We start from the raw sequence: 26,182 nt of genomic DNA on the forward strand, positions 1-26,182 counted from the left end.
TATTTTGTTTTATTCAGTTACTGTGATTTGTGCAGCTCCCATGTCATTTTTTTTATTTTCTTGTATACAGTTTTCATATCTGGAAACTGTGCTTTCACAATTAAAAGTTTTGTTTTGCTTTATTTTCAAAGATTTTATTTATTTATTTGACAGAGACATAGCAAGAGAGGGAACACAAGCAGGGGGAATGGGAGAGGGAGAAGCAGGCTTCCTGCTGAGCAAAGAGCCCGATGCAGGGCTCGATCCCAGAAATCATGACCCAGGCCAAAAGCAGACGTTTCACAGCTTGAGCCACTCAGGTGCCTCTTCCAGTTAAGAATTCTTAATGGAGGGGCCCCTGGGTGGCTCAGTTAGTTAAGCCTCTGCCTTCAGCTTGGGTGGGGTCGAGCCGCACACCAGTCTCCCTTCTCCCTCTCCCGTTCCTTCTGCTTGTGTGCACTCTCTCTCTCTGTCAAATAAATAAATAAAATCTTTTAAAAAAAACTTTTAAAAAAGTTTTTAATGGGGATAGAAGATGGACGTTGCAGTGGACTAAAAATCTGGCCATGAAATATAGATCCTTCTGTGGTAAATCAAAAGTAGATTCGGTCAGTGCTCAACAGTTCTTGACTGGGACACCTGGCTGGCTCAGTCTGTGGGGCTTGTGATTCTGGATCTCAGGATTGTGAACCCAAACCCCACGTTTTGCATAGAGATTACTTAAAAATAAAAATCTTAAAAAAAAAAAAAAAAGCTTATGACCCAGGTGGGCATAGGAGCTGAGGGTCTCATATTCTGGGTCATATGATCTGGTCATCTGTTCTTAAAGCCATGTCAGAACCTGGTTTTTCCTCCGCCCCTGACCTATATCCCTTTGTTTAGAGTAACAGTGGGGACAGCATTCCTCCCCTCTCTCCAGACCTTCCCCCCTGCCCACCCCTAGACTGTACAGTTCGGAAAAGAACACAGGAGGAAATCATTGATTGTCCCAGCTAAATTGCAACCTGACTCTGTTACCTAGGGCATCCAGCGAAGGATCACAGTGACCATCATCCACGAGAAGGGGAGCGAACTCCATTGGAAGGATGTTCGTGAGCTGGTGGTAGGTGAGTACGTTCCATCGGCTGAGGTTGGAGCCAGGCTTTTTCGAGGAACACGGGGAATGTGGGGTAAGGGTACTGGAGAACACAGAGTGTGGAGGACACGTGGCCTTGAGTTTGAAGCTACTCTTGTTTCTCAGACCCTATGGTTAGGGATAAGGCATTCAACCAACCATTGTTTTACTCAGCTATTGTGGGAATGGCTTTGGGTTAGAGGCTCACAGAGGGCAGAAGTTTCTGCTTGTTGGGAGTTTAGTTGGGGAGACAGCATATGTATGTTTAAAACAGTTGGGGGAGCCCGGCTGGCTCAGTTGGTGGAGTGTGCAACCCTTCATCTCAGCATCGTGAGTTCAGGCCCCACCCCAAGTGTAGAGAGTACCTAAATAAATATGTATACTTTCAAAAAATAATGAATAAATAAAGCACTTTGATGGGTAAGTCCCAGAATGAGGGCAGGTGAGAAAGATCTGTGCTGAGAATTAACAATAAAAAGGATCCAGGTGGGTCTGAGTAGATGCAGGAGAAATGAGAGCGTTTTCATCTGTTTTGTTTTCCACACACACAAAGCATCTTGAGTAAGAGGGTCAGGAACGGCCCCAGCATGCAGATGGCTAGAAACCCATGGCCAGGGTTGCATGATGAAAAGAAAAAATTGACTAAATCTTATAAGCTTTAGAGTCCCAAGGCAGGGTTCTGAATCTAATAAAGATTCAGCCCTGAACCCCTTTGGCAGTGCGAAGCCTCAGAATTGTGTTTTTAAATGTAAAAAATAAAGTACAGCTGACCTTTGAACCACATGAGGGTTAGAAACACAGTCGAATATTCACTCGTAACTTTTGACTCCCGGAACGTAACTGCTAACAGCCCACTGTTGACCAGAACCTTCCCAATAACTTAGTCAATTGACACATACTTTGTATGTTACATGTATTATATACTGTATTTTTTTTTTAAGATTTTATTTATTTGGCAGGGAGAAAGGGAACATAAACAGTGGGAGAGGGAGAAGCAGGCTCCCCGCCAAGCAGGGAGCCTAACGCGGGGCTCGACCCCAGGACCCTGGGATCATGACCTAAGCCTAAGGCAAATGCTTAACCACTGAGCTACCCAGGCGCCCTATATACTATATTCTTTACGTAAGCTAGATAAAGGAAAATGTTACTAGGAAAAGTATAAGGGGGCGCCTGGATGGGTGGCTCAGTCCGTTAAACGTCTGACTCTTGATTTGGGCTCAGGTCGTGATCTCAGGGTCGTGAGATGGAGCCCCATGTCGGGTTCTGCACTGGGATTGGAGCCTGCTTAAGATTCTCTCTCCCTCTCCCTCTGCTCCCCTCACCTTGTGCGTGTGAGCTCTCTCTAAAAAAAAGGGAAGAAAGAGAAAGTATATTCACAATGCTGACTGTACTTAAGGAAATAAATCTGTGTATATAAGTGGACCCTTGTAGTTCACACCCATGTTCAAGGGTCAGCTGTACATAGGATTACAAAGGGAACTAATGGGACTGAAATTCTCAAATACTAAACAGATTTATAACATAAACTGTCCTTTATATTAATGCATTAAGTGCATTAAAGAAGCAGTGGTCTGATTTTTATCATTCAGAGTGTGATGAATGTCAGGATATTTTATCTTAGTATTATAGGGAAACTTCTATGATTTCTGCTGTGGACAGAGTCACAGGTCCTGCTGATTTTCCTGTGAATTGTCCCCTCCTTTCAGAATTGAAGGAAATGCCAAATTTCAGTCAGAGGTTTGTGAAAATAAAGTTGTACTTCTTTTTCCCATTGAAGCACAAGGACCTCCTGAATTCTATACATAGATCTGTGGACCAGATCAAGAACCTCTAGAAGGGAGATTATATTCTCTTCGTCTAGGGCAGTGGTTTTCAAGCCGTTTTTTGTTTGTTTGTTTGTTTGTTTGTTTTTAATGAGAACTTAATTTACTCTGTAACAGGTACTTTTCTGAATGCTTTAAAAATACTAATTTATTTAGTATAATGTAACAAACATATAACATAGTTGTAACAATCTTGTGAGGACAGAATTGTTAATCCCGCCTCAAAGATGAGGCTCAGAGAGGTTGAACAGTATGCCTAAGCCTCACAGCCAGAAAGTACTGAAGCTGAGATTTGACCCCGGGCAGTCCAGCCCCACAGATGATGCTCTTGACCTCTAGGCCCTGCACCCCTGGGGTTCCCCCAGTCTTCTTTTGAAGACGGTTGTAGGATTTTGAACAAGAAAGTGATGTAGCGAAGGCAGTGGTTGACGAAGTTGAAAGTGGGCATCGGGTGGATTGGCGAGGGGGAGAGGGGAGCCACCCGGAGCCCAGGGAAGTGGCCACCGCAGCCTTCCAGATGGGACGGGGATGACCTTCGCGAGCATGGGGTGGTGGAAATAAAAGTTGAGGTGAATCTGAGAAACTTTTCGAATAGAGGATCAGCCAAGTTTCCCAGGGGACTAAATGCGGGAAGTCAGCAGAGTGCGACACGGGAAATTGTGGGGGCGCACTCGGCCGAGCCGCGTCACTTCCAGCACCTGAAGGTCCCTGGATTTCAAAGTCTCTCTTTGGCTACATGAATTTCTGTTGTGTTTGCAAGTGTACCCCTGACCTAGTTTCTTTATTCTTCCTCGTAGGCCGGATCAGGAATAAGGCTGAGGTGGATGAGGCTGCGGTGGACGCGATCCTCTCTCTAAATATTATCTCTGCCAAGTACCTGAAGTCCTCCCACAACTCCAGCAGGTACAGCCTCTGCGCAGCCCGAGGGGGCCCCCCAGTAGGGGTTGATGGCTCCCCCATTGGGATTCCTTGTTCACCCGGGACTCCTGTTCAGATGCAGAAACAAATTCCTTTCTCACGTCAGACATCCCTTTCCTCCCTGCCAGGCTGCTCTCCAAAAGCAAACAGAGGTCAGGGCGTGTGGATCAGTTACCAGATCGAATGAATGTTCTGTCCTGTGTGGTGGAGTTTGCGTAGATGTAACACAGTCTGAGACACAAGAGTGGCAAAAGAAAGAGCAGCCGCTACCCTGGGGTTTAAAAGTACAGATGAATTGTTGCCGAGACTGCTTTCCTGTGAAGGGGTTGCTGTGGAGGAAGGTCTGTTGGTCCTAAGTGTCATGGAAACGTCCTCCTGGCATAGCGGACCCTCTCATGTCTAGCCTTGGCTGCTGCCCACAGAGGGTCCAGGAATCTGTGTTTGCTTTTCATTTTCATTTACTCAGAAAGGTGACAAACTAATGTATATAAACTCTTCTGAACACGGTTGTCTGCTATAAATAATGAATTTTATTTTAAATTTTAAATTAGTTTCTCTTAAAATTCCATTTTATAATCAAATGAGGACAGAGTGCATAAAGTACACAGCCAATCTGCTTTCCCATATCAGACTGGAGATAAATCTACTGGGCCCTCTCCCTCCCTGGGAAAGGAGTGATGTCACTGTGCACAGACCCCACTCCTTTATGTGGCAAGGGCTGGGAAGCAGGGCTGGCCTTTGTATTTCAGGAAGACTTCTTTTTTTTTTTTTTTTTTTTTTTTTAAGATTTTATTTATTTGACAGACAGAGATCACAAGTAGGCAGAGAGGCAAGCAGAGAGAGAGGAGGAAGCAGACTCCCTGCTGAGCAGAGAGCCCGATGCGGGACTCGATCCCAGGACCCTGAGATCATGACCTGAGCTGAAGGCAGAGGCTTAACCCACTGAGCCACCCAGGCGCCCCTCAGGAAGACTTCTTATACCTCTCTCTGTTCTGGAAAAATGTCCTCACATCTGTGTTTGAAAAAGGAGACAAAAAGCAGAAACAGGCTTAAAAGTTTGGGCCGGGATTAATTGATTTTCATTGTTTCCTTGTGGTGGTTTTACATAGAAAAGAAGAAAAAAAAGCAAATGTCTGTTTTTTGCCTGTAGGAGGAGCTGAAGGCACTGAGAGAGAGAGAGAGAGAGAAGGAATATGAGGGTGCACCTGAGTGGGAGGGGTGCAGAGATAAGGAAGCATGCTCTGGCCAGCCCTGGGCAGAGTCGTGAGCGATCCGTTTCTCTGAAGTCAGCAGTAACCGCACATGGTATTCTCTCCAGCTGGACGTTGATAGCAGATATTCAGCTGATATGCACCATGTTTTCTTTGCAACTATAAGAAATAGATCTGAAATTTCCCTAGAATACTGAGCAAAATGCACAGAACAATGATGTTTGATTGAAATGCTGGTTGCCTGCATTAGAGGAAACTTCAAAAGTTCTTTGATTCATACCCAGCCACAGGTCAGATGCTGTAGATTAATTTGGCTTTCGTTAGAAGCAGCTTCTTTCACAGAAGTTTAGAGTTAATCGAAGAACTCGGCCAAAGTCAAGTATTTTTAATAAAAAGATACACACTTAAAACATTTTAAATTTAAGCTATATAAACATACATTAATTTGTCAATGTCTTACTGCAGGGCCAAGGCCTTTTCTTAAATTGTAGGCTCATTTACTGAACTTCTGATTGTCTTTCTTGCAAAACCAAGCCCATAATTCATCATTTGATTTTTAATTTTGTGGAACAAGAACTAGAAACCTAGAGGCACCTGGGTGGCTTAGTGGGTTAAAGCCTCTGTCTTCTGCTCAGGTCATGATCCCAGGGTCCTAGGATCAAGCCCCACATCAGCTCTGTGCTCAGCGGGGAGCCTGCTTCCTCCTCTGTCTCTGCCTGCCTCTCTGCCTACTTGTGATCTCTGTCTGTGAAATAAATAAATGAAATCTTTAAAAAAAAAAAAAAAACTAGAAACCTATGAAGAATCTAAATGCAAAATCCTTTAAACTTTTTAACACTGATCATTAAAATTTTATTCCCCCCCCCTTTTTTTACATTGATCACATCCAAACTTAACAGTTGTTTTTTAACTCAGAATTATCAAGTCTTTTACAAACATTCAACCTTGGGGTGCACTTGGGTGGCTCAGTGGGTTAAGCCTCTGCTTTCGGCTCAGGTCATGATCTCAGGGTCCCTGGGATCAAGCACCACATTGGGCTCCCTGCTCAGCTGGGGAGCCTGCTTCCCCCTCACCCTTCCTGCCTCTCTGCCTACTTGTGATCTCTGTCTGTCAAATAAATAAAATCTTTTAAAAAACAAACATTCAACTTGGGAAGTGCCTAGGTAGCTCAATGCGTTGGGCATCTGACTCTTGATTTTGTATCAGGTCACAAGCTCAGGGTCATGAGCTCAATCCCTGCATCTGACTCTGTGCTGACCATGGAGCCTGCTTGGGATTCTCTCTCTGGCCCTCACCCTGCTCGCTTGCACTGTCTCACACACTCTCTCAAAAAATAAAATAAAATTATTTTATTTTATTTTATTTATAAAATAAATTTATTTTATTTTATTTTATTTATAAAATAAATTTATTTTAGTTTATTTATTTAAACTTATTTTATTTTTAAGTGGCTGCCTTCAGCTTAGGTCATGATCCCAGGGTTCTGGGATCGAGTCCCGTCTCAGACTCTCTGCTCACCGGGGAGCCTGCTTCTCCCTCTCCTTCTGGCTGCTGCTCCCTCTGCTTGTGGTCTTTCTCTGTCTGCCAAATAAATACATAAAATCTTTTTTTGTTGTTGTTGTTAGTTTCTGTTTATTTATTTATTTGACAAAGAGATAGGGATCATGACCTGAGCTGAAGGCAGCCACTTAACCAACTGAGCCACCTAGGTGCCACCCTAATAAATAAAATCTTCCAAAAAAAAAAAAAAAAAGTTATTTTTGCACTAAACAAAAATTCCTTTTGCCCTCATGTTTCATGGATTTGCCTAATATTTGATTAAATTAGATGATTATATTAACTATATAAACAGGTTCAGAACCAAATACTATTAATACTTGGTAAGCACAACACCCAGGTCTTGGAAGCAAAGCTCTGGCATGGGAGATCGCACCGGTCTAGGATGCTCAGTGCTAACGGACATCTGTCTTTATATTTTAAGAAGACGGAGAGCATAAGTGAATTTGGGAATTCACTTCCAGCTAAGTGGAATTTGGTTAAGAGAGCTTTTGTTTTATGTGCCTAAGGTTTACTGTTTAAAGTTGAACTTAAAGAACTCCAGTTTGGGTGTGTGGAGCACACTTGCCTGTGAGCGCTCTCCCGGGGCCCAGCTAGCGCTGTGCGGGCCACAGGGGCCACTGCTGCTTTCCTTCCCAGTCCTGCTTCTGGGTCACCTAACTGATGTGGTTTCCCTTGACGCCACAGCAGCTTCCAGTCTCCAGTCCTGCGTCACCTGGAGAGAGGGTGTTAATGGAGGTGGCGTCCACCATCCTTTCTGTGCCCAGCATTTTCCTTAACTAAATGTCTCAGGAGAGGGACCCGCGTCATTGTAAGCTGTCTGTCAGATTGTGCCCATGGAGTTCTCTGTTCATTGTCCCCTTGGATTTACTTTGCTTCACAGCAAATTTGTCTTTTTTATGTATTTTTTTTCCTTTTGCTTTGTTCTTTTTTCCTTTCCTTTTTTGTTCTGCTTCGACACTAACAAAAGCCTTTTCTATGTTTTTGCAGGCTCTTTCTTGATAAGGATATCCCTAGGTATTTTCTGTTTGCTTTTTTGCACATAAAGATTCTAGTTTATCGGAATGCTTTATGTCTTCTGTTGCTTGGACACTGTTCTCAGTTAGTAGTGTAGCCCCGTGCAGACCTAGGATAGAGCTGCGCCTTATCATGTACCCTCTGTGCCCTGGCTGCCCCTGCTGCGTGCGCAGTTTCACACACTGCTTCATGAGGGCCTGATAGAGCCCCTCTTTCTCGTCCCATTCACTCAACCTGCCCGTTTCATCCTTCTGCACCTTCGGCTTCGCCTCTGCTGGATTATTACAAATGCGAGTGTGACTCCCCTCCTTCCATGAGGACTCAGCCTGGGTCTTCTGTTCTTCTCTTTGTCCTCTGTCAGGAGCCTGAGACTTTGCTGCTCTGTAGTTCGGCATAATCACTCACTGTTTTCTTGGTTCTGGCCTGTGAGGTAGTAGAGACTATTTGGGCAGCTGAGTCTGTGAGAAATAGGTTGTTTATTTTTAAACATTTCTCTTTCTGCTGTCAGAGCTGCTTGTCTCATCTGTTTATTTTCTTCTTTGGGGGTAGAAAAAAATCCTGGTTCAGTGGTGAAGGAAGTCTTTTCCCATCTCTCTTCATCTCATTTAGGGAAGTTTCTCATCACAGGAAATCTAGAAAACACGGCAGTAGCGAGGTTACCATTTGGGAAGGAGCAAGGAGGAATGTAGAAGGAAGCAGCAAAGTGTGAGGAAACTCTTTGTCTCTGAACCGGGTGCAAGCCAGTGGGGCAGAACGTGCTCTGTGCCGAGCAGACCCTTGTCGTGGGGCTTGCCGGGGTGGGGGGCCGCGGGCGGAGCTGGGAGCTGGGCTATAACTCAGTGCAGTGCTTTGGAGGGGGTGCAGAACCGGCAGAACGGCTGTCCGGTCAGGTTTGTGGGGCTTTACCAGTAGGAAAAAAGGTAGATATTAGAACAACTTAAAAAACAGTTTTTCATGGGGCACCTGGGTGGCTCAGTAGGTTAAGCCTCTGCCTTTGGCTCAGGTCATGATCCTGGGATCCTGGGATCGAGCCCCACATCGCGCTCTCTGCTCAGCAGGGAGCCTGCTTCCCCCTCTCTCTCTCTGCCTGCTTGTGATCTCTGTCTGTCAAATAAATAAAATATTAAAAAAAAAAAAAAGAAAAAGAACAGTTTCTGGGTGCTTAAAAAGTCAAGCTTCAGGTTGTTATGGAAGCGTAAGATTGGTTTTCATGTGGATTTTTTTTGAAAGCTAACAAATAGTAACCAGTTTTGGTATTAAAATCATTATTTTACTGAAACCTCAACTAAGAGTAGCCCCTTACTCTTTTATTTAAAATCAGATTTTCTGTACTTAAATTATTCTGCCTGTTTCCTCTGTCAGGCCTCACAGGTGTTTGTGACATTTCAAAGGCTCGGCGGAACTGGACCGGGGTGTGAAGATAGGCTTCCAGGCTCCTGAGGATTTGCTTCTTGCTCTCTTTGTTGACTGACAGAGGCACTTACTTAGGCTTTCTTCCTTCAGTTTCTGTCCACAGGCACTTGTCCTTTCCGTCTTAATCTCTTTGATTGATCTGGTTTTATGTTTATAGGCAGAGAAGCAGGCTTGTCCAAAAAAGAAAAGCGTAGCTAAGTGCTCCTGGATGGTGGGTGGGGTGAGAGACTGGGGGCCTGCCTTTTCCTTCTGGGGATGAAGCTTCCGCTGTGTCGTTAGATTTCCGTTCGCCGCAAGTGTTTGTTGGTGTAGGAAGCAGTAGTGTCGCTGACCGAGTACCTGGACCAAGGTGACTTGGCTTCCTCTGGATGACTGCCTCTTGTCTTTCTGACCTCAGGACCTTCTACCGTTTCGAGGCTGTGTGGGACAGCTCCCTCCATAACTCTCTCCTTCTGAACCGAGTGACGCCCTATGGGGAAAAGATCTACATGACCTTGTCAGCGTACCTAGAGGTGAGGAGATTATGAACCTAAATCACCACAAATGGCTAGGCCTGAACAATGGGCAGATTACCACAAGTGAGGAGGAAAGATTCAACTGATTATTTTGTCAGCTGTTTCCTACTGTTCTGACTGTATTCGCTTCTGCTCCTAGTTTCTGTGTAATCACAAAGTCTACGATGCAGTGCCTGGCTGGCTCAGTCAGAAGAGTCACAGTCTCGAGTCCTGAGTTCGAGCCCCATGTTGGGTGTGGAGATTACTAAAAAAAAATAATAATAAACTTAAAGAAGGTCATATGGCTTCTATTATAACTTCAGTTTTAGTAACCTAATCTCCTTCTTCACAGAAGGTATGATTTTAAGAAAACTTCGCCTCTTCTTTTTATGACTTTGGGCAGAGCCTAGTGGTGATTAACAGCGTAGACCCTGGAACCAGCCTGTCTGTTCAGATCCCTGTGCGGCCACTTACTGCCAGCATGACCGGGACTCTGCCTGTGCCTCAGTTCCCCCATCTCTTAAATGGGAGTAATAATGACGGCATTTACATCAGAAAGGGGCAGAGAGGTCATACACAAAAGCATTAGAACAGTGCTTGGCACATAATAATAACTATTTGCCATTATTTCAGAAGAAAGTTTTTTTTTTTAAATTTGGGGAAAACAAAGCAGCCTCAAGGACTGCGACCTCCTCTTGCGCACACGATCTGCCGAGCTGCCGTTGAAGCAGTTGGTCGAGCTGACCTCTTCCGCCCCCACCTCCGGGACCCACTCTCCGACTCTGCAGAGCACAGAGTCCTGCCACGGGTGCTCTGTCTGCATTTAAGGGGAGCCCTCTCCTTTGTGCTTTCAGCTGGACCACTGCATCCAGCCGGCGGTCGTCACCAAGGACGTGTGCATGGTCTTCTACTCGCGCGACGCCAAGATCTCGCCGCCACGCTCTCTGCGCAGCCTCTTCGGCAGCGGCTACTCGAAGTCCCCAGACTCGTAAGTGTCTGAGACCAGTGTAGCTTCCAGCTTCCAGCTGGTTCGCCCACGGCAGACTCAGCAGAGCCCACGGGGTCCCTGGCTTGCTGTTTAGGGTCGGCTTCCAGCCTGATAGCGGGAGTGCGGTAACTCCCAGGTGTTGGCGTTGACTGAAATGCTGAGGGACGCGTGCGTGTGTGAAGGGACGAAGCCGCATGACATTGGGACCGTCGCAGAACACTCTTGCAGGGACTGAATGTTCTTTCAGATGTCGTTGATTCTTACCATTACCACTGGGATTTTCTTCTCTTAAGACTTACTCCTATTTAAGGTACATCAAAATACGTCAGGCCTAGCACAGGGATTACCTGTGCCTCACTCCCCAGCCTAAACAGTAAGGTTCAGTGCCTTCCTAGTCACATGGCCCCGATTCGATGCTCGCCGTTTCATTCTAGTCAGACTTTCCCCCTCGTCTCTTCTCTTGTGGTAAGGTGATTTTTAATTTGTATATTTGTATTACACACTTTGGGGTTTATCATTCAATTCATTCCTCCTGTTGAAGTAATTCAAGAGATTGGGTTGAAAACCAACTCCTTCTAGGAAAAATATTTTTCTTAAGTTTAGAATAAGAAAAGAAATAAGAAGAGTCTGTAATTGCATTTGAGGGTGGGCTGCAGTCCCGACAGCAGTGTTTTAAGTAGAAGGAATTGAGATTTTCCTGCTTTTGTGCTGTAAGAAGTTAACCAGTTGTTTGTTTTCATTCGGATAGCAATCGAGTCACTGGAATTTATGAACTCAGTTTATGCAAAACGGCGGACACGGGCAGTCCAGGTAAGCCCTTGTGGATGGGGAGCTGATAGTTATCTTTGCCTGTGTTTGGAGTATATTATGTCCAAAATCTATCCTACTCACATAGGATTTTTAGAAAGCAGGTATATTTCATAAGCCTTTTTTTTTTTTTTTTGGTGGTGATGAGAGTTACCTTTTTCTGAGTTACAACACTGTTTGGTTTGAGACCTCCTAAACAGTTAATGAAAACTATATTGAACAAAATGTCATGAGGTTGCAATGTATTATAAAAAAATTTGAGTATATTAGAATGAATTTGGGTTGGCAGACTTCATAACCATTTCCCTTTCCATGTTAGTGCCAAAGGTACCTCGGCAGGGTAGTTTTATAGGTGCTGTCGAGCTAGAATTCGAACTTCCTGTGCTCTAGGAAGACAGATTATTAAACTAAATCTGTACTGTGTCCTTTCTGATATCTCTTTGCACTGTTGCTGTTCCTCTAGCTTGGTGGCCTTTGCATTTCTGTGTTTATAAACAGGAGCATGAACAAAAGTCAGGGTTTTTAAAGAGCATTTGATTGAGGGGAGTTTGAATCGTTTTAGAGTACCCTTACGGAAGAAGGTCAGGTCCCACAAGTAAGATTTAGATTGAAAACAGAGCTTGAGTATGAGTCCTAGTCCCAATAGCAGCTAATTATAGTGTCCAAATATCTTCCTAAGAAAGTTTCTTAACATAAATTTATATCAAAGATATTTCTTAACATAAATTTATATCAAGGATAAATATATCTTTGATATAACATTTTTAAAAAATTGATGGGAAATGATGGTGCCGAAGCTGTTCGTCATCTGGAGCCCTAACTGAGCTTCTGAATGTGGGGCGCAGCGGGGGGCGAGGGGGAGATGGAGAGGTGGTTCTTTCCTACTTTGTTCGTAAGGGTGTATTTTTACATATTTGGAACCGTAAGGTACAGACTATTCAGTCTTTCTACATTTTCACTTAACACGATAGCTTGGACATCTTCTCAAGCTGCATCACAGTCTTCATAGTCATCAAAGAATGTAACTCAGTTTTAAAAGAAGTTCAAAGAATTCCTTTAGGGGAAAAGGGATAAATATTTATTAGTAAATAAAATCCCATGCATCATGAGTAAGTGTCGTGATTTGCCATGTGCATGAATTATTTTGAGCTAAAAATGGAATCAGGGTTTTCTCTGAAAAAAAAAAAATTCTGTTTTCTCTTGGCTCAGGCATGCAGAGGAGAAGAAGAAAAATCTTGGATACCTCAGTGGCATATGTGCGAGGAGAAGAGAACTTAGCAGGCTGGCGGCCGCGCGGGGACAGTCTCATTCTGGAGCACCAGTGGGAGTTAGAGAAGCTGGAGCTCCTTCACGAGGTACCCAAGGGCAGGAGACGCTCAGGTGAACTCTTGAGCACGATTCCCCGGATCCCAGCCACACACTCACCTTCTCTGTGTGATCTTGGCTTTTCGGCTTTCAATCATGATGGAGGCGTATTTTCCTTACTAAGATCTTAATGAGCTTTGGGGTGCCTGGGTGGCTCAGCACTTAAGCGCCTGATTCTTGGTTTCTGCTCAGGTCATGATCTTGTGGTTGTGAGATCGAGCCCTGTGTCAGGCTCCTTGCTTAGTGGTGGGGAGTCTGCTGAAGATTCTTTGTCCCTTTCAGTCGCCCTCTGTCCCTTGCCACTCCATTCACGCAGGCGCGCGCTCTCCCTCCCTCTCTCTCTCTCTCTCTCTCTCTCTCTCGCAAATAAATAAGTAAATGAATCTTTAAAAAAAGAATCTTGGGTTGGGTCCTGGGATGGAGCCCCGCGTTGGACTACCCTGCTCGGCAGGAAGCCTTTTTCTCCCTCTCTGCCTCCCCCTGCTTGTATTTCTTCTCTCGCTCTGTCAAATAAATAAACAAGAAATCTTTACAAAACAAAAAAAATCTTAACGAGGTTTATGTCCGCTGAGGCAGCTGTGCTGATCTTCTCAGGTGGAGAAAACTCGCCACTTCCTGCTGCTGCGTGAGAGACTTGGTGACAGCATCCCCAGATCGCTGAGTGACTCGTTGTCCCCCAGCCTCAGCAGCGGGACCCTCAGCACCTCCACCAGCATCTCCTCTCAGATCTCCACCACCACCTTTGAAAGCGCCATCACCCCCAGCGAGAGCAGCGGCTACGACTCGGCAGACATTGAAAGCCTGGTGGACCGAGAGAAGGAGCTGGCTACCAAGGTGTGAGTCCCTTCCTCTCGCGAGACCCCTGGGAGCTGGTTTTTCATTTTCATGTTTCTTTGAGGGCCTCTGTTTCAAGGCCTGTACTCGCTGTGAAGATAGAAATAAGTAAGATTCCATTTCTACCCTTGCTGCACTCACAGGTGACTCGGTGACAAGCATGTGATAAAGGTCTGTTTCTGAGTCCAGGGGAGCCAGAGGAGAGGCCTCCACGGGCCGGTGCTGCTGAGCTAAGCTCGGAAGCCTGCCCCGGAGCGACCACATCGGCTACAGCTCAGCCCTAGGGAGTCGCTGGGGAACACAGGGAGGGGCAGGACCAGATCTCGCAGGGTCTGGGGACTGGACTAGAGTGCAGTGTCCTGGGGGTGATACAGAAATATCTCAAACTAGTGTTCATGTTTTAGGAAGACCACTGTGGCAGCAAGAAAGAGGGTGGGTCTGGGTGACAGAGACTCGAGGCACAAAGAGCTGTTGATGGCACAGAGATCTCTCTGGGTGAGAGATGGTATGGGTCTCCGCTGAGGCAGAGGCTGCAGGCTGGAGAGGAAGAGTCGTCACGGAAGAGACACCAGGGCCGTAGAGTTGGCGCTCCTTGTTGCCCAGAGGGGTCGCTGAGGATGACTCCCAGGCGTGTGGTGTCTGGGCAGCCGGCCCACAGTGGGCGAGAGGGGTGAGAGGGCTTTTGTGCCGTGTTGTTTCAGTAACCGGATGGTCCTCTAGTCAGTTTAGAAAAATAATGTCCGGGCGCCTGGGTGGCTCAGTGGGTTAAGCCGCTGCCTTTGGCTCAGGTCATGATCTCAGGGTCCTGGGATCGAGTCCCGCATCGGGCTCTCTGCTCAGCAGGGAGTCAGCTTCCTCCTCTCTCTCTCTCTCTGCCTTCCTCTCTGCCTACTTGTGATCTCTCTCTGTCAAATAAATAAAACCTTTAAAAAAAAAAAAAAAGAAAAAAGAAAAATAATGTCCATCCAGAAGTCTCCATGGCCTTTAGGACCAGGAGGAATCGGAAGGGGCACTGTTGTGTTCTTAAGCACCTCCAGACTGTGGTGCTGGCAGCTCTTGTCGTCTTGAGAACAGCTTTTCGACCCACTTAATTTCTCTTCATTAAGCACACGCCAGGCTGCCCTTGCTAAATTACATTCTTACTTCATTCTAGACCTTTCAGGGCCACACCTGAGCTCCACTGTGGATGTTAGCCTGTTGTTTCCTCCAACTGCCTTGCCTCGAAGGCTTCATGGAACCGCTGAAACTCACACCTTCCTCTCTCTCCCCTAGTGCCTGCAACTTCTCACCCACACTTTCAACCGGGAGTTCAGCCAGGTGCACGGCAGCATCAGTGACTGCAAGGTGAGCCGCCAGGTTCCCCGTCCCAGGTTCCCTGCTTTAACGTGGCCTCACATGCGTGTAGCGTCGGGTCTGAGGATGAAGGACATACCTGCTCTCGTGTTTTATTTAATCTCTCCAAGTCGGAACACTGACTTCCGCAGATAAAGGCTCTGCCGTGTTATCAGATGTGTCTCCCAGAGTGTTCTCAGATGGGACACATTTTGGCTTTTCCCCGAATCCCTTGGAGAAGACCTTGTAGGGACTGGTATGTCACTGTGTGACAGGACACCAGGAGTCCTGAGGTTTTTGGTGGCATTAAATGTTGTTGCCTTCAGCAAAGAGGCGAGCGCTGAAAGCGCCTCTGCAGCGCTCACTCAGTGCTGGGCCCTGCCACCTTTTCTGCTCCCTCTTCCTTCCTGCTGGGGAGGCCTTGGCGCCCTCGCCATTCCTTTCCTCGGGGTCATCTCCTTCCAGATGTTCCCACGATTGGCGCCCTTATCTTGTTCATTTTTCTCTCGAACATCCACTCCTTAGCCACCCTCTGTAAAGGCAGCAGCTCCCTGAAGCCGCCTGACCTCTCCCTGCTGCATTTTTTGCTGTAGCTCTTACTGCCGCCTGATGCCGCGTTTTATTCTAGTGCAGTTGACACACGGTGTTAAGCTGGTGCCAGGTGTACAACATAGTGATGGAACAGTTCTGTACCTTACCCAGGGCTCACCACGCGACAAGTGTCATCCCCATCTGTCACCGCACGGCGTTATCACAGTGTCAGTGGCTGTATTCCCGACGCCATCCTTTTCATCTGCGTGACCCACTTACTCTGTCGGGAAGCCTGTACCTCTTCATCCCCTTCATGTTTCCCGTCCCCTCACCATCTCCCCTCAGTTCGTTTCTGTACTTAAAAGCCTGCTTTTTTGCTTGTTTTTTTATTTGTTTGTTTTTTAGGTTCCACATATAAAATCATGTGGGCTTTGTCTTTCTCTGTCAAATTTCACATAGCGTCGTATCCTCTAGGTCCGTCCATCTTGTTGCAAATGACAAGATCGCATTATCTTTGTGGCTGAATGACATTCCACTGTGTGTATAGACATGTCTTCTCTATCTGTTCATCTGCCAGTAGACACGAGTCATTTTCCTGTCTTAGCTAGTGTACGTAATGCCGCAGTGAACATAGGTGTGCATGTATCTTTTTTGAACTAGTGTTTTCATTTTCTTTGGGCAGATACCCCATAGTAGAATTACTGCATTGTACGACTACCTGACACTTTGCAGATTATTTGTTGATTTGTTCTCCAGTTAGAATGTAAGCCTCTGGAGGACAGGGCCTCTGCCATATTCTTGGAATAGTGCCTAATAGTGCCTGTTGTTTTAAATACTGGGCTCACAGAGATAGGCTCATTTCATTAATTCAGGACAGTCACAAAATGAAAAACCAGCCTGGCCGCTTGTAAATGATTCCTAATGGGACAGGCCATGAAGGATTTGTAAGTCGTTTTCTTGAATGACCTGCAGCAGCAGATACATGAACAGGAGGTCACTGGGTGTCAAAGCTCCGCGTTAGGCATTCTGGGTTTTCAGCTGAATCTCACTTGCCGTCTTCCGCTTGCCACCCCCACCCCCCGCCAGTTGTCTGATGTCTCTCCTATCGGACGGGATCCCTCCGTGTCCAGTTTCAGCAGCGCAACCCTCACTCCTTCCTCCACCTGCCCTTCTCTGGTAGATGCCAGAAGCAACTCTCTGGAGCAGAAGTAAGTACCCTCGTTTACTAAAAATAATAATAATAATAAAAGAGGCGGCTGGCTGGCTCCGTTGGTGGAGGGCGCAGCTCTCGATCTCGAGGTTCGAGCCCTGCGTTGGCGGTAATATTACAAGAAACACATACGTACATACAAAAAAGAAGAAAAGAAGCCTCAATTACCCAGACTTCACAGAGAGAAGCTAGCCTAAGAACCAAAGATGTATGAGCCTTCCTCTAGCTCTGGTTCTCTGCTGAGGGCAGAACCACCCCTCCTGGCAGCACTCGGAAGTATGCGGGAGCCCTGTATGGCTATCACAGCCCCAGGGAGATGCTGCTGTTCCTTCTGCCACCATGTGTCGCCAGCTTCCTGCATGAAAACCCTTGGTTCCTCTTCTGAATCCCTCTCCTGCGTGTTTGGGCTGCCACTCCCACTCGCGTGGTTCCCCAGTCCTGTCACACACAGCAAGTCCCCATCTTGGGGAAAACAGTCTAAAACTAGTTTGGAAATTATATTTTGACGGCACAATGAAACATGTTGGTAAGAATAATAGAGACAGACTTAGTCTAGATCCAATGAGTTCATCACTGTAATCACTCGTTTGTGATTCACTGTCACACTCCTGGGCCCGTCTCTGTTCAGCATGCTCGCCTGTCAGAGGTGTCGTCCAGCTGTCTGTCAGACTGTACCCGCTGGGCCACCAGTGAGTGTGGCTGAGAAAATAGCACAACCAGGTGGTTTAATTAACTTGGGATGTCATCAACTATAACATTATTTCATGGGTCGCCACTAAGAAAGAAAAAAGCACCGCCAACCAAAATGTGGCCTGTTGTCATTTGTAAGATGCGTCCCATCTTGAGAAATGGTCAAGTATTTTTTTAAAAATGGGATTTTTGGAATGGGTGAGATACAATACACCAGGCTGAGCTGCTCTGGGATAGCTCAGTGCGGGGCGCAGGCGTTCCTGCTCACAGCACGGTCCCGGGCTGCCCTCAGTGGGTAGTCGTTCGGGAAGCCAGCTTCTTCCCACTTGTTTGCTTTCTCCGCCAGCCCTCTAGGGCAGTGGCGCTCCGATGTCAGGGCACCAGCGTCACCTGGGAGACTTGTAGAGATGGGTAAACATCCATCGTTTCTAGTTCTGTAGGTCTGGGTTGGAGCCCAAGAATTTGGATTTCTAACAAGTTTCCAGGTGAAGGCGTTGCTGCTGGTTAGGGCTGACACTTGGAGAACCACTGCCCTAGTTGTGGCCTGGGAACAAAATAGAAACACCCAAGGAACGGAGTGGACGCCCCTGACACTTCCATTAGGAGGGCTACAGAGCAGGAAGAGGGATGGCCTGACTCGGTGACTTTTGTGACTTCTGAAGGATGACCCCAGTTAAAGCTGGAATTAACATTCTGATACCGCTTGTCTTCTCAGCCGAGTCTCTGCAGCCGATGTTTTCGAGGCCTCTGCTGGTGAGGGGCTTGTTCCTCCCACGAGCGGGGCGGACTCGTTGTACGTGGACCTCACTAACGCTCCTCTTGCCCCTACCCTTTCTCCTTTAAAGGACCCCAGAAGCCAATTCCCGGGCCTCTAGTCCCTGCACAGAATTTGAACAGTTTCAGATTGTCCCACCTGTGGAAACACCCTATTTGGCCCGAGCAGGAAAAAATGAATTTCTCAATCTTGTTCCAGACATTGAGGAAATCCGACCAGGGTGAGTACTGAACTGACCAGGGATGCCGGGTCTAGAAGACCGCCACAGTACTTTTCTCTCTGCTCTTACACCCGCCGTGCACGTTGCTGTCTAATGCCAGTGCAGTCTGGGCTGGGGCGCAGGGCTGATTCCCACCCCGCCATGTCCCATCAGGCACGTCACCACACCACAGTGTGCGTGTGGGGGGCGGCACTTTGTGTTCTTCTGCTGTGTTACTTTAGCAGAGAAGATTCTAGGCCAAACAGATCTTTGGCCTGTTTTGTTCATCCTAGGCTCTGGGCCTCGGTGAGACCTATTTTCGTCTTCCTCAGGCCATGATCACTTTCTTTTTGTAAATAACCAGCCACTGTCATACTGTCCTTTTTAGCTCCGTGGTCTCTAAGAAAGGGTACCTGCACTTCAAGGAGCCACTTTACAGCAACTGGGCTAAGCATTTTGTTGTGGTCCGTCGGCCTTATGTCTTCATCTACAACAGCGACAAAGACCCCGTGGAGCGTGGTGTCATTAACCTGTCCACGGCTCAGGTGGAGTACAGCGAGGACCAGCAGGCCATGGTGAAGGTCAGTCCGGCTCTGGCGGCCGAGAGTGGCCACGGCACCCCTCCCTTCTGAGTTCTAAACTGTTTGTGGTGTGGTGTGGCCTCTCTCCCGTGTGTTGGGTCTCCCTGAAGCTTCAGTGTGAGCTGCTGTGTGCCCTGGGAGCCGGCAGGGTGGGCTCCACTGTCAGCAGCTGTTGTAACTGCCCCGGCCCCTGCGTCTCTTTCAGACACCCAACATCTTTGCCGTGTGCACAAAGCATCGTGGGGTCCTCTTACAGGCTCTCAACGACAAAGACATGAATGACTGGTTGTATGCCTTTAACCCACTCCTCGCTGGCACGATACGGTACGAAGTCGTCCTCGTGTTTCCTCCTCCTTCTTGGCTTTTGGTCAGTGGAAATCAGGAAGGAAGTCTTGTTCCCAGAACGTAGGGAAGATCGAGGAGGGACTCGAAATAAGCCGCTTGTAGCGTGGGGCCGGGGCCTCCGCTCGCCGCAGACGAGCGCCTGCTGTTCTGAAGGGCTAAAGGAAGCTGGTCACATGTGTGTCCAGCTAATGTCCTGCTTTGATTTTTTGTTTTAAGATTTTATTTAAATTTCGGAGTCAGGGGAAGGTGGTGAGAACCTTCATGGTCTCCCAGTGGTCCAGCCTGTGATCCTGTCAGGGGCTTGTGTCCCGGGGCCCCCACAGCTTAGCCTCCTTATTCAGGAGCCTAGAGTCCTGGGCCTTGAGTGCTGGAGGGGAAGAAGCCCAAGGAGGGGACTGCTGGGGGGAGGGACATCTGGATCCAGCTTTCTAATCCGCCCTGTTCCTCTGTCCCCTGTAGGTCAAAACTCTCCCGCAGATGCCCCAGCGAACCGAAGGACTAAGTGACTGGGCTGAGCCGCCTCACTCGCCTGTGAGAGATAAAGCAAGTGTTGCCTCTCACTTCTCTCTGTGATTCTTGACGGCCCCTCTCGTGTGTAAGCCTGTGGAATAACCGCTTTCCCTCCTGTCAGCGCTCTTTCTAGCTCTCCGCGCCCCCGTCTCCATTGCTCCGTACCCTTCATTTTTCTTGTGCTGAGAATCGTGGTAGTAGCATGTGGCCTAACAAAAGGGAGAAAAACAAACAAAAAAACAAAAACAACCCAGAGGGGACCCAGTGAATCTCCAGATTATTTTTTCGTGTCTTTTGACTTCCTTTTGTATAATAGGTCCCCATTATGACCACCTGTGATGTCTGTACTGCTGTCTTTGGATACCTTTGTCTCTTTTTTAAGACCACATAATACTTCTTTTCCTTTTCTCTATTTGTGATGTCACTTTAATTTTGGGTAGGGGGGTGGCTTAGAGACTCCAGGAGGAAACATCTAGCTTTTTTGGGAACCTAAAAGGAAAAAACGTAGCTTTTCCCTTTCCATCTCTTTTTGCCGTTGCAAATCCCTGCATTTTCCGTTCAGGGAAAAGGTGGGCATGAGTTTAGAAACGGCACAGGTGTGTTCTCTGGAGGCGGAGCTTATTTAGAATGCAGTTCTGCAGTTTTCTTTTAGCAGAAGAGAGAAGGCAGGACTTCTCAGCAGGCCTGGAATGGTGGCTACTGCTGACCTTGTAGGAAGGGAAGAGCCCAGGATGTTCCCCGCGGATCTGAGAGGACTGTGGGATCTGGCGTCGTGTCGCGACGGGAGGCAGACCGGGAGATGAGGACGGTCCTCCCAGCAGGCGCTCTTGTGAGCCACTTTTCTCTCAGAGTTTCTCATTTTTCTTCTTGGCATTAGCGGTGGCGGTACAGTTTGGAATTAGTGCGGGTTCATCCACAAATGTCCCACAAGGGGAGAGTGACTTTCTGCTTATGAATTTGATGGTCATTGTTGTCATTATAATTCTGGTAATGCTGAGTAGTGACCTTGTGATTGTTGTAGCTCCTTTTGATCAAAGAAATGTAACTTTCAAGTACAGACTTGGAAGTCTCCCTCTGAATCCGGGGTCGTCTCCAGTGGTCCCTGTCAAATGGAAAATGCTTTCAGTGATGCGCCTCCTCCCATACTCAGAAATAAGCAGACATGGCAGGCTTCGCCTCCTGGATCAAGAGATTGAAACAAATCCCTCCCACCACTGAAAAAAAAGAGAAAGAACAAAAGGACAGCCAGGGGCAGAGCAGAGGCACACTTGAGCCCTGACCCCAGTGGCTGGCTGCTGTCCCCGCCTTGCCTTCATGGGATGTGGAAATACTGCCAAGCGAAGAAAGAGGAAGCCCGCTGCTGACTCCTTCTCTGATAGAACAGGGTCCTCTGCCTACAGACGCCATCATGGAAGACCACGAGATACTCTTTTTTCTTTCAGCTGCCAGGAAGTTTTATAGGAACGGCCTGGGGAAGGGAAGGCCTACAGGTTAACTCAGTTGCTTTGCCGGTTGATGTGGGGTGTTCTGTACCACCCTTACCCCCTCACACACACCTCTGTTGGCCGTCCCTCAGGCATTCAGGAAAGTTTCTGCCCTCTCTCACCTCATGGAGACGGAGGGTCTCCAGGCTTGAAGTTGCTGCCTTTCTGGTGGTGCGGACCAGCTGATTTTCTGCTTCAGGCAGCTCAGGGCAGTGGCTCGTGCCCGCTGTAGTATAGAGCTGGGCAGGCGTGCGTCAGCGGACCCTTGCTCTGACCTCCTGGTTGGGCTCATCTCTAAGAACAGGTCTTCTGGCTTCGGTAGAGTTGCCTTGCGGAGAGGAGGAAAAGTGAATCATGGCAAGCTTGAGAGAAAGGATAGAAGCCCCAGGCTGTGATCTTAGCTCAAAAGTGATCAATAAAAACTCTAGGTTTTTTTAACTTCCTTCCTCTCCTTAAAACATAGGTCATTAACTATAATGTTGCTTGTTTTCTAAGCAGTGCGTGAGTTTTTCATGTAGTTAAAGGTTCCTTCGTTATCTAATGGGCACAGTATGTCCTTCTGTGCCCTTCTGGTGTAGACTCAGATCCAGCATCTGTTGGTGTTTAGAGACCGCTGCTGGACCGGAATGAAATCTAATTTCAGGGAAATGAAGATGAAATTCGAAGGTCACATTTTAAGATGAAGTCACGGGTGCCGCTGCTGTTTGTCTTGAAGTCTGACAGAGGGACCCAGGTCCGTGGCAGAGGGAGGTGGGGAGGGCTGAGGGCGAGGCAAATCATGTGATACACTGAAGAGACATTTGGTTTTTCTTCTAACTCAAAACTGGCTTGGGAAGTCTTTGCTTTGGAGGTGTCCGAGATTAGAGCTGGTGGCACTGGACTGTTGATAACAGCCCTGGGTGAGAGGGCCCCTGAGGAAGCAGGACGTCCACGTCCGGCGCGGTCTCTGGCGCCGGTGCTTCCCACCATCGGAGGAGGACGGTCCTTATCGGTTCCCCTTTTCCTTCAGTGGCCCGTGTCCGGACTGGAGTTGGAAGGTTTCCGGATTAATGTTCCCTTTCTGGGCAGACCCATCCCCACTTCAAAGCTGAGAGACCATTTATAGCAGGAACTACTTATGAGGCTTTAACTGAAGCCATGGTGGCAGGAGAGTTGCTATTTCATATTAACAGTCAGGGAAACTACCTTTTGAGGGTTTTTTTTAATGTGGTTCCCCCCCACCAAAAGCACTCCTTTAAACAAGCAAAACACAAAAAGAAAAAGCTCCTACACAAAGGAAGGAGAAATGGGTGCTCGTTAGAAGCAATCCTGTCCTCCGTCCCCACCCTCCCACCTCCTGCCAAAGCAAACCATGGCCTCACAGCCCACACAGGGCCAGCGCCCACAGCCGCCTCACCGCTGCGCCGGCCTGGGAGTCAGCCAGCTCTCAGGCCGCACTGGGCACGGCCGGCCAGCCGTGCACACAGCCAGGCGCGCAGGGAAGGGCTGTTGCTGGCAGCGGGGTGGGCACCCAAATCCTAGCCCATCGTTAGACGCTCAAGCCATCACTGTGAGGGCAAGGAAAGGGATTTCTCCCGGCTAAGAAACCACTGTTGCTTTACATTTTTTCCCCCTTCAGCTGCGTTGAACTTCCGCAGCTACTCCATATTTTCAGTGGGGCTTTTCAGCTCTTCAAGATGAAGGAATAAGTTAAATGATTGTGAAAGATCTTCAGGGGTCTAAAAATGACTTCTCCTGGCGCATATTTCAAAGCAAAGACTTGTTGCCTGCTGCTTGTTGTGATTTACAGGGATATTTAATTTTTTAAGGTATTTGTATATTTATACAGCTGTAACGAATTGCACATTGGCTTGGGGAAGAACGGATGGCCCAGTGCGGGGCAGCTCTGGTACGCTCCCGTTTCCTCGCGCTGTGTCCCCGCGGGTCCTCCAGGACGGGGCAGGGCTGGTCGGTCTGCTAGACTTGGGTCCTTCATTTTTGCTTTAGGTTCCCTTTCTGAAATGTGATTATTAACCTGCTCCTTACAAAGAAGACACTAATTCTGCTGCTGCTCTCAGAAGGTTTGCCGAATGTACTTGCCAGAGGCCTTGGACTTGTGTGCACGGGGGCTGTCCCCTGTGGCTGGCGACACCCACCCCGCCTGCGGCCAGACCGTGACTGTGTGCCGGGGATGGACTGAGTGTGTGTCCTTAGGAAATGGAAATCTCAGCTGAGAGATGATCTGCGGTAGTTCAAAAGGCCATTTATGAAATTCGGATTTGAGCCCCATAATCTTAGGAAAGCTTCTGATCATTTAAAGGAAAGAATGAGAGTTGATGCAAATGTCCTGTTAAAAGCTGTGCTCAGAGAGTCCAAGCTGAGGTTGGTCTCCTGCCAGACCCCGGCTGCTGCATGTCGTCTTCATGTCTTCAAGTTCCCTTTCTCCAGGCTGCACATTCTGGCATCGGCTAGTCCGAGGACTCTACCGGCCCTCTCGCGTGCAAGGTGCCCCCCGTCGGGATTTCGGGTCTCTCCTCACCATCCGCGTGCGCTGCCACGGAAGCCGTGGAGCACACGTGGCCTTTCTGAACCAAGACTTTGCAAACTCATCTCTCCCCAGTAAGGAGTTGAGCACATTAGCAACAATGTACATTATTAATTTCAGATTTTCATTTTCATGTTTTATTATGTAAATATTATCTGATGTTTGGAGCTTGAGTATACAGAATGTAAATATAGTTCTTGTATTTGTACTAATTCTGGTTCTTTTGCTGTATAGCCTTAGATGTGCAATGCGGACATTATCTAACTGTGTATGGTAACCTTGCATCACGGAACTCTTAGTGAACGAGGTAGACATAATAAAGGTACAACCAGTGCATCAGAAGGCTCTGGACGTGTGTTTGTTCTCCAACGTTGAAAGGGACCGACACAATTTTTTTTTTTTTAAAGATTTTATTTATTTGACAGAGATCACAAGTAGGCAGAGGGGGGGGGGGAGGCAGGTTCCCTGCTGAGCAGAGAGCCCGATGCAGGGCTCAATCCCAGGACTCTGGGATCATGACCTGAGCCAAAGGCAGAGGCTTCACCCACTGAGCCACCCAGGTGCCCCTACATAAGCTTTCTTGACTTGCAAAGATGTTACTGTGGTGTGACCTACGTGTTCTTTTCTGATCATTCAGAGTGGGGTTATTTTAAAGCCAGATGCTGTTTCTTTGAAAATGCTTTCCTCCCAAGTGCTGTCCAGGCTCTGCCGAAGCCGGTCCTACGTACCTACCCAGGGTTCCCGCGCGGGTGATGTGGTCTTTCTGGTGGAGAGGGGACTCACGCGCCATGTCTGCTGAGTGTCACAAAGTTCCCGTTGGGAGCAGAGCGTGAGCAGGGACCAGTGTCCTAGTGGTCTGGGGGGTGCGGGGGGGAGGCAGGACAGAAGACGGGAGAGAGAAGCAGCATTCAAGGGCAGCCATGGGGTCAGTGCCCGTGAGCGGCCACCCCATGCCCGCGCCCGGGGTGCGATAACTCAGCAGCAAACAGAACGTGCCCCAGCGTCTTGTCCCTTTGAGGAAAGACCTTTGTGTCATGAATGTGGAATGTGTAACATCGAGTGGTCAGTGACAGAGCGAATGGCCGCTGAGTGGAAGGTGAGGAGGGCTGGGAGGGAGGCATCCTTCTAGAGCTTGTCGTCAGGAAGTCCTGTGTTGGCGGAGGACTTTTGAGCAGACACTTGAACGAGGGAGCGGGTGTGCATGCCAAGCCTGGGCAAGGAGGTCTCCAGGCAGAGAAGCCAAGCCCTTGGGGCAGCAGTGCCCTCTGTAGGGCCCAAACGTAGCAGGGAGGCCCGTCTGGGGAAGGGGCAGAGCGCTAGAGCCGTGGCCGCCCCAAGCAGCCAAAGACCAGGTGTTTAAGGCTTAGGTAGCTCCAATGCCGTTAGCGTGAAGTAGAAGTCAGTGAAGGGTTTGGGGACGGTGAGTCACACGGTCCTATTTGTTTCCAGAAGCCCGTTCTGACCGCCGAGGGGAAAACAGCCTGTGGGGGTGTGTGTGTGGGGGGCTCGTGGAGGAAGGGAGACAAAATAGGAAATTGTTGGCCTAGTGTCCCCAGGGGAGGGCGGCAGTTGGGACACAGGTAGGAGCAGTGAAGGCGGGAGGTGGCGTCCAACCAGCATATTCTGGCGTCAGAGCCCGCAGACCGCCGCGCGGAGCCGGGGAGGAGGACCACGAGCGATGGGTGCCTGGGCGCACGGAGCGTGGCGCCGTCGCCCTAAGATGAAGATGGGGAGAATGCGGGGGCGGGGGGCGCTCAGTGAAGGATGGGTCTGGTCACGCTCACTTGGAAACCCCGACATTTGCTCCTGACTCTGCAGCCACCGAGGCAGCTGGACTCAAGGGGAGAGCTGGAGCATTCGGGACTTGTCCGCGTGAGGGTGACAGAGCCAGGCGGAGGCCAGGAGGCCCAGGCATGAGTCGCCGCTGGGAACCGGGGCTCGAGTCCTGAACCCCGCCACCGGGACAAGTCCGGAGCGGGAGGACGGACGCGGGGGAGGGGCGGCGGAGAGAGGGACACGGCAGCCGGGCTGAGGACGCCGTGAGGACGGGCCGGTGACAACTGTGTCCAGGGCAGCTGCGGCAGGTTAAGGTCGAACCGAGCAGGACCGGGTTTTGGCAACAGGGAGGTCCAGGACGTGTGAGGGAGCCAGAGCCGACCAAGAAATAATGAGGCTCGCGGCAGATCCGAATCATCTCCTTGATTACCACGAAAGGCTCTGTTAGAGAGCGTGAGGGTTAGAGCGCTGGTGCCCCGACCCGGGCCGTCTCCCTGAGCGGCGATTCCGGCCCGAGTCCCGCACGTCTTACTGGCTTCCCAGGGGGACGCCGGCGCTGCTGTCGCGGGCCTCGTGCGTGGTGCAGACGTGGAGAGGAACGGCAGACGGTGTCCTGGGGGGGGGGGGGGGGGGGGGGGGGGGGGGGGCAGGCAGCTCTTCTTGGAGGGGAGCAAGTGGCCGGGCTGTCCGTGCTTTCCAAACTCT

General features: G+C 48.7%; 1 protein-coding gene across 17 annotated transcripts in view; it reads left to right on the forward strand.

The window, feature by feature from the left end:
- Nucleotides 1-24,037, forward strand: part of KIF1B (kinesin family member 1B) — a 146,154-nt gene extending 122,117 nt beyond the window's left edge. For 9 of the 17 annotated variants that reach the window (XM_045063717.1, XM_045063724.1, XM_045063722.1 and 6 more), the window contains 14 exons: nucleotides 1,001-1,085; nucleotides 3,714-3,819; nucleotides 7,593-7,619; nucleotides 9,430-9,544; nucleotides 10,381-10,514; nucleotides 11,263-11,324; nucleotides 12,531-12,676; nucleotides 13,281-13,520; nucleotides 14,793-14,864; nucleotides 16,470-16,591; nucleotides 18,129-18,278; nucleotides 18,646-18,838; nucleotides 19,044-19,162; nucleotides 19,643-24,037. In XM_045063717.1, the coding sequence (XP_044919652.1) occupies nucleotides 1,001-1,085; nucleotides 3,714-3,819; nucleotides 7,593-7,619; nucleotides 9,430-9,544; nucleotides 10,381-10,514; nucleotides 11,263-11,324; nucleotides 12,531-12,676; nucleotides 13,281-13,520; nucleotides 14,793-14,864; nucleotides 16,470-16,591; nucleotides 18,129-18,278; nucleotides 18,646-18,838; nucleotides 19,044-19,162; nucleotides 19,643-19,685 (1,614 nt within the window). In that variant the 3' untranslated portion in view covers nucleotides 19,686-24,037. The remainder of the gene's footprint in view (nucleotides 1-1,000; nucleotides 1,086-3,713; nucleotides 3,820-7,592; nucleotides 7,620-9,429; nucleotides 9,545-10,380; nucleotides 10,515-11,262; nucleotides 11,325-12,530; nucleotides 12,677-13,280; nucleotides 13,521-14,792; nucleotides 14,865-16,469; nucleotides 16,592-18,128; nucleotides 18,279-18,645; nucleotides 18,839-19,043; nucleotides 19,163-19,642) is intronic. The other 8 variants (XM_045063721.1, XM_045063725.1, XM_045063723.1 and 5 more) reach the window with 2 other exon arrangements.
- Nucleotides 24,038-26,182: the final 2,145 nt, after the last annotated feature.

Source organism: Mustela putorius, unplaced genomic scaffold (genome assembly GCF_011764305.1).
Source record: "Mustela putorius furo isolate JIRA1106 unplaced genomic scaffold, ASM1176430v1.1 tig00003853_pilon_pilon_pilon, whole genome shotgun sequence".
Taxonomy (NCBI): domain Eukaryota; kingdom Metazoa; phylum Chordata; class Mammalia; order Carnivora; family Mustelidae; genus Mustela; species Mustela putorius.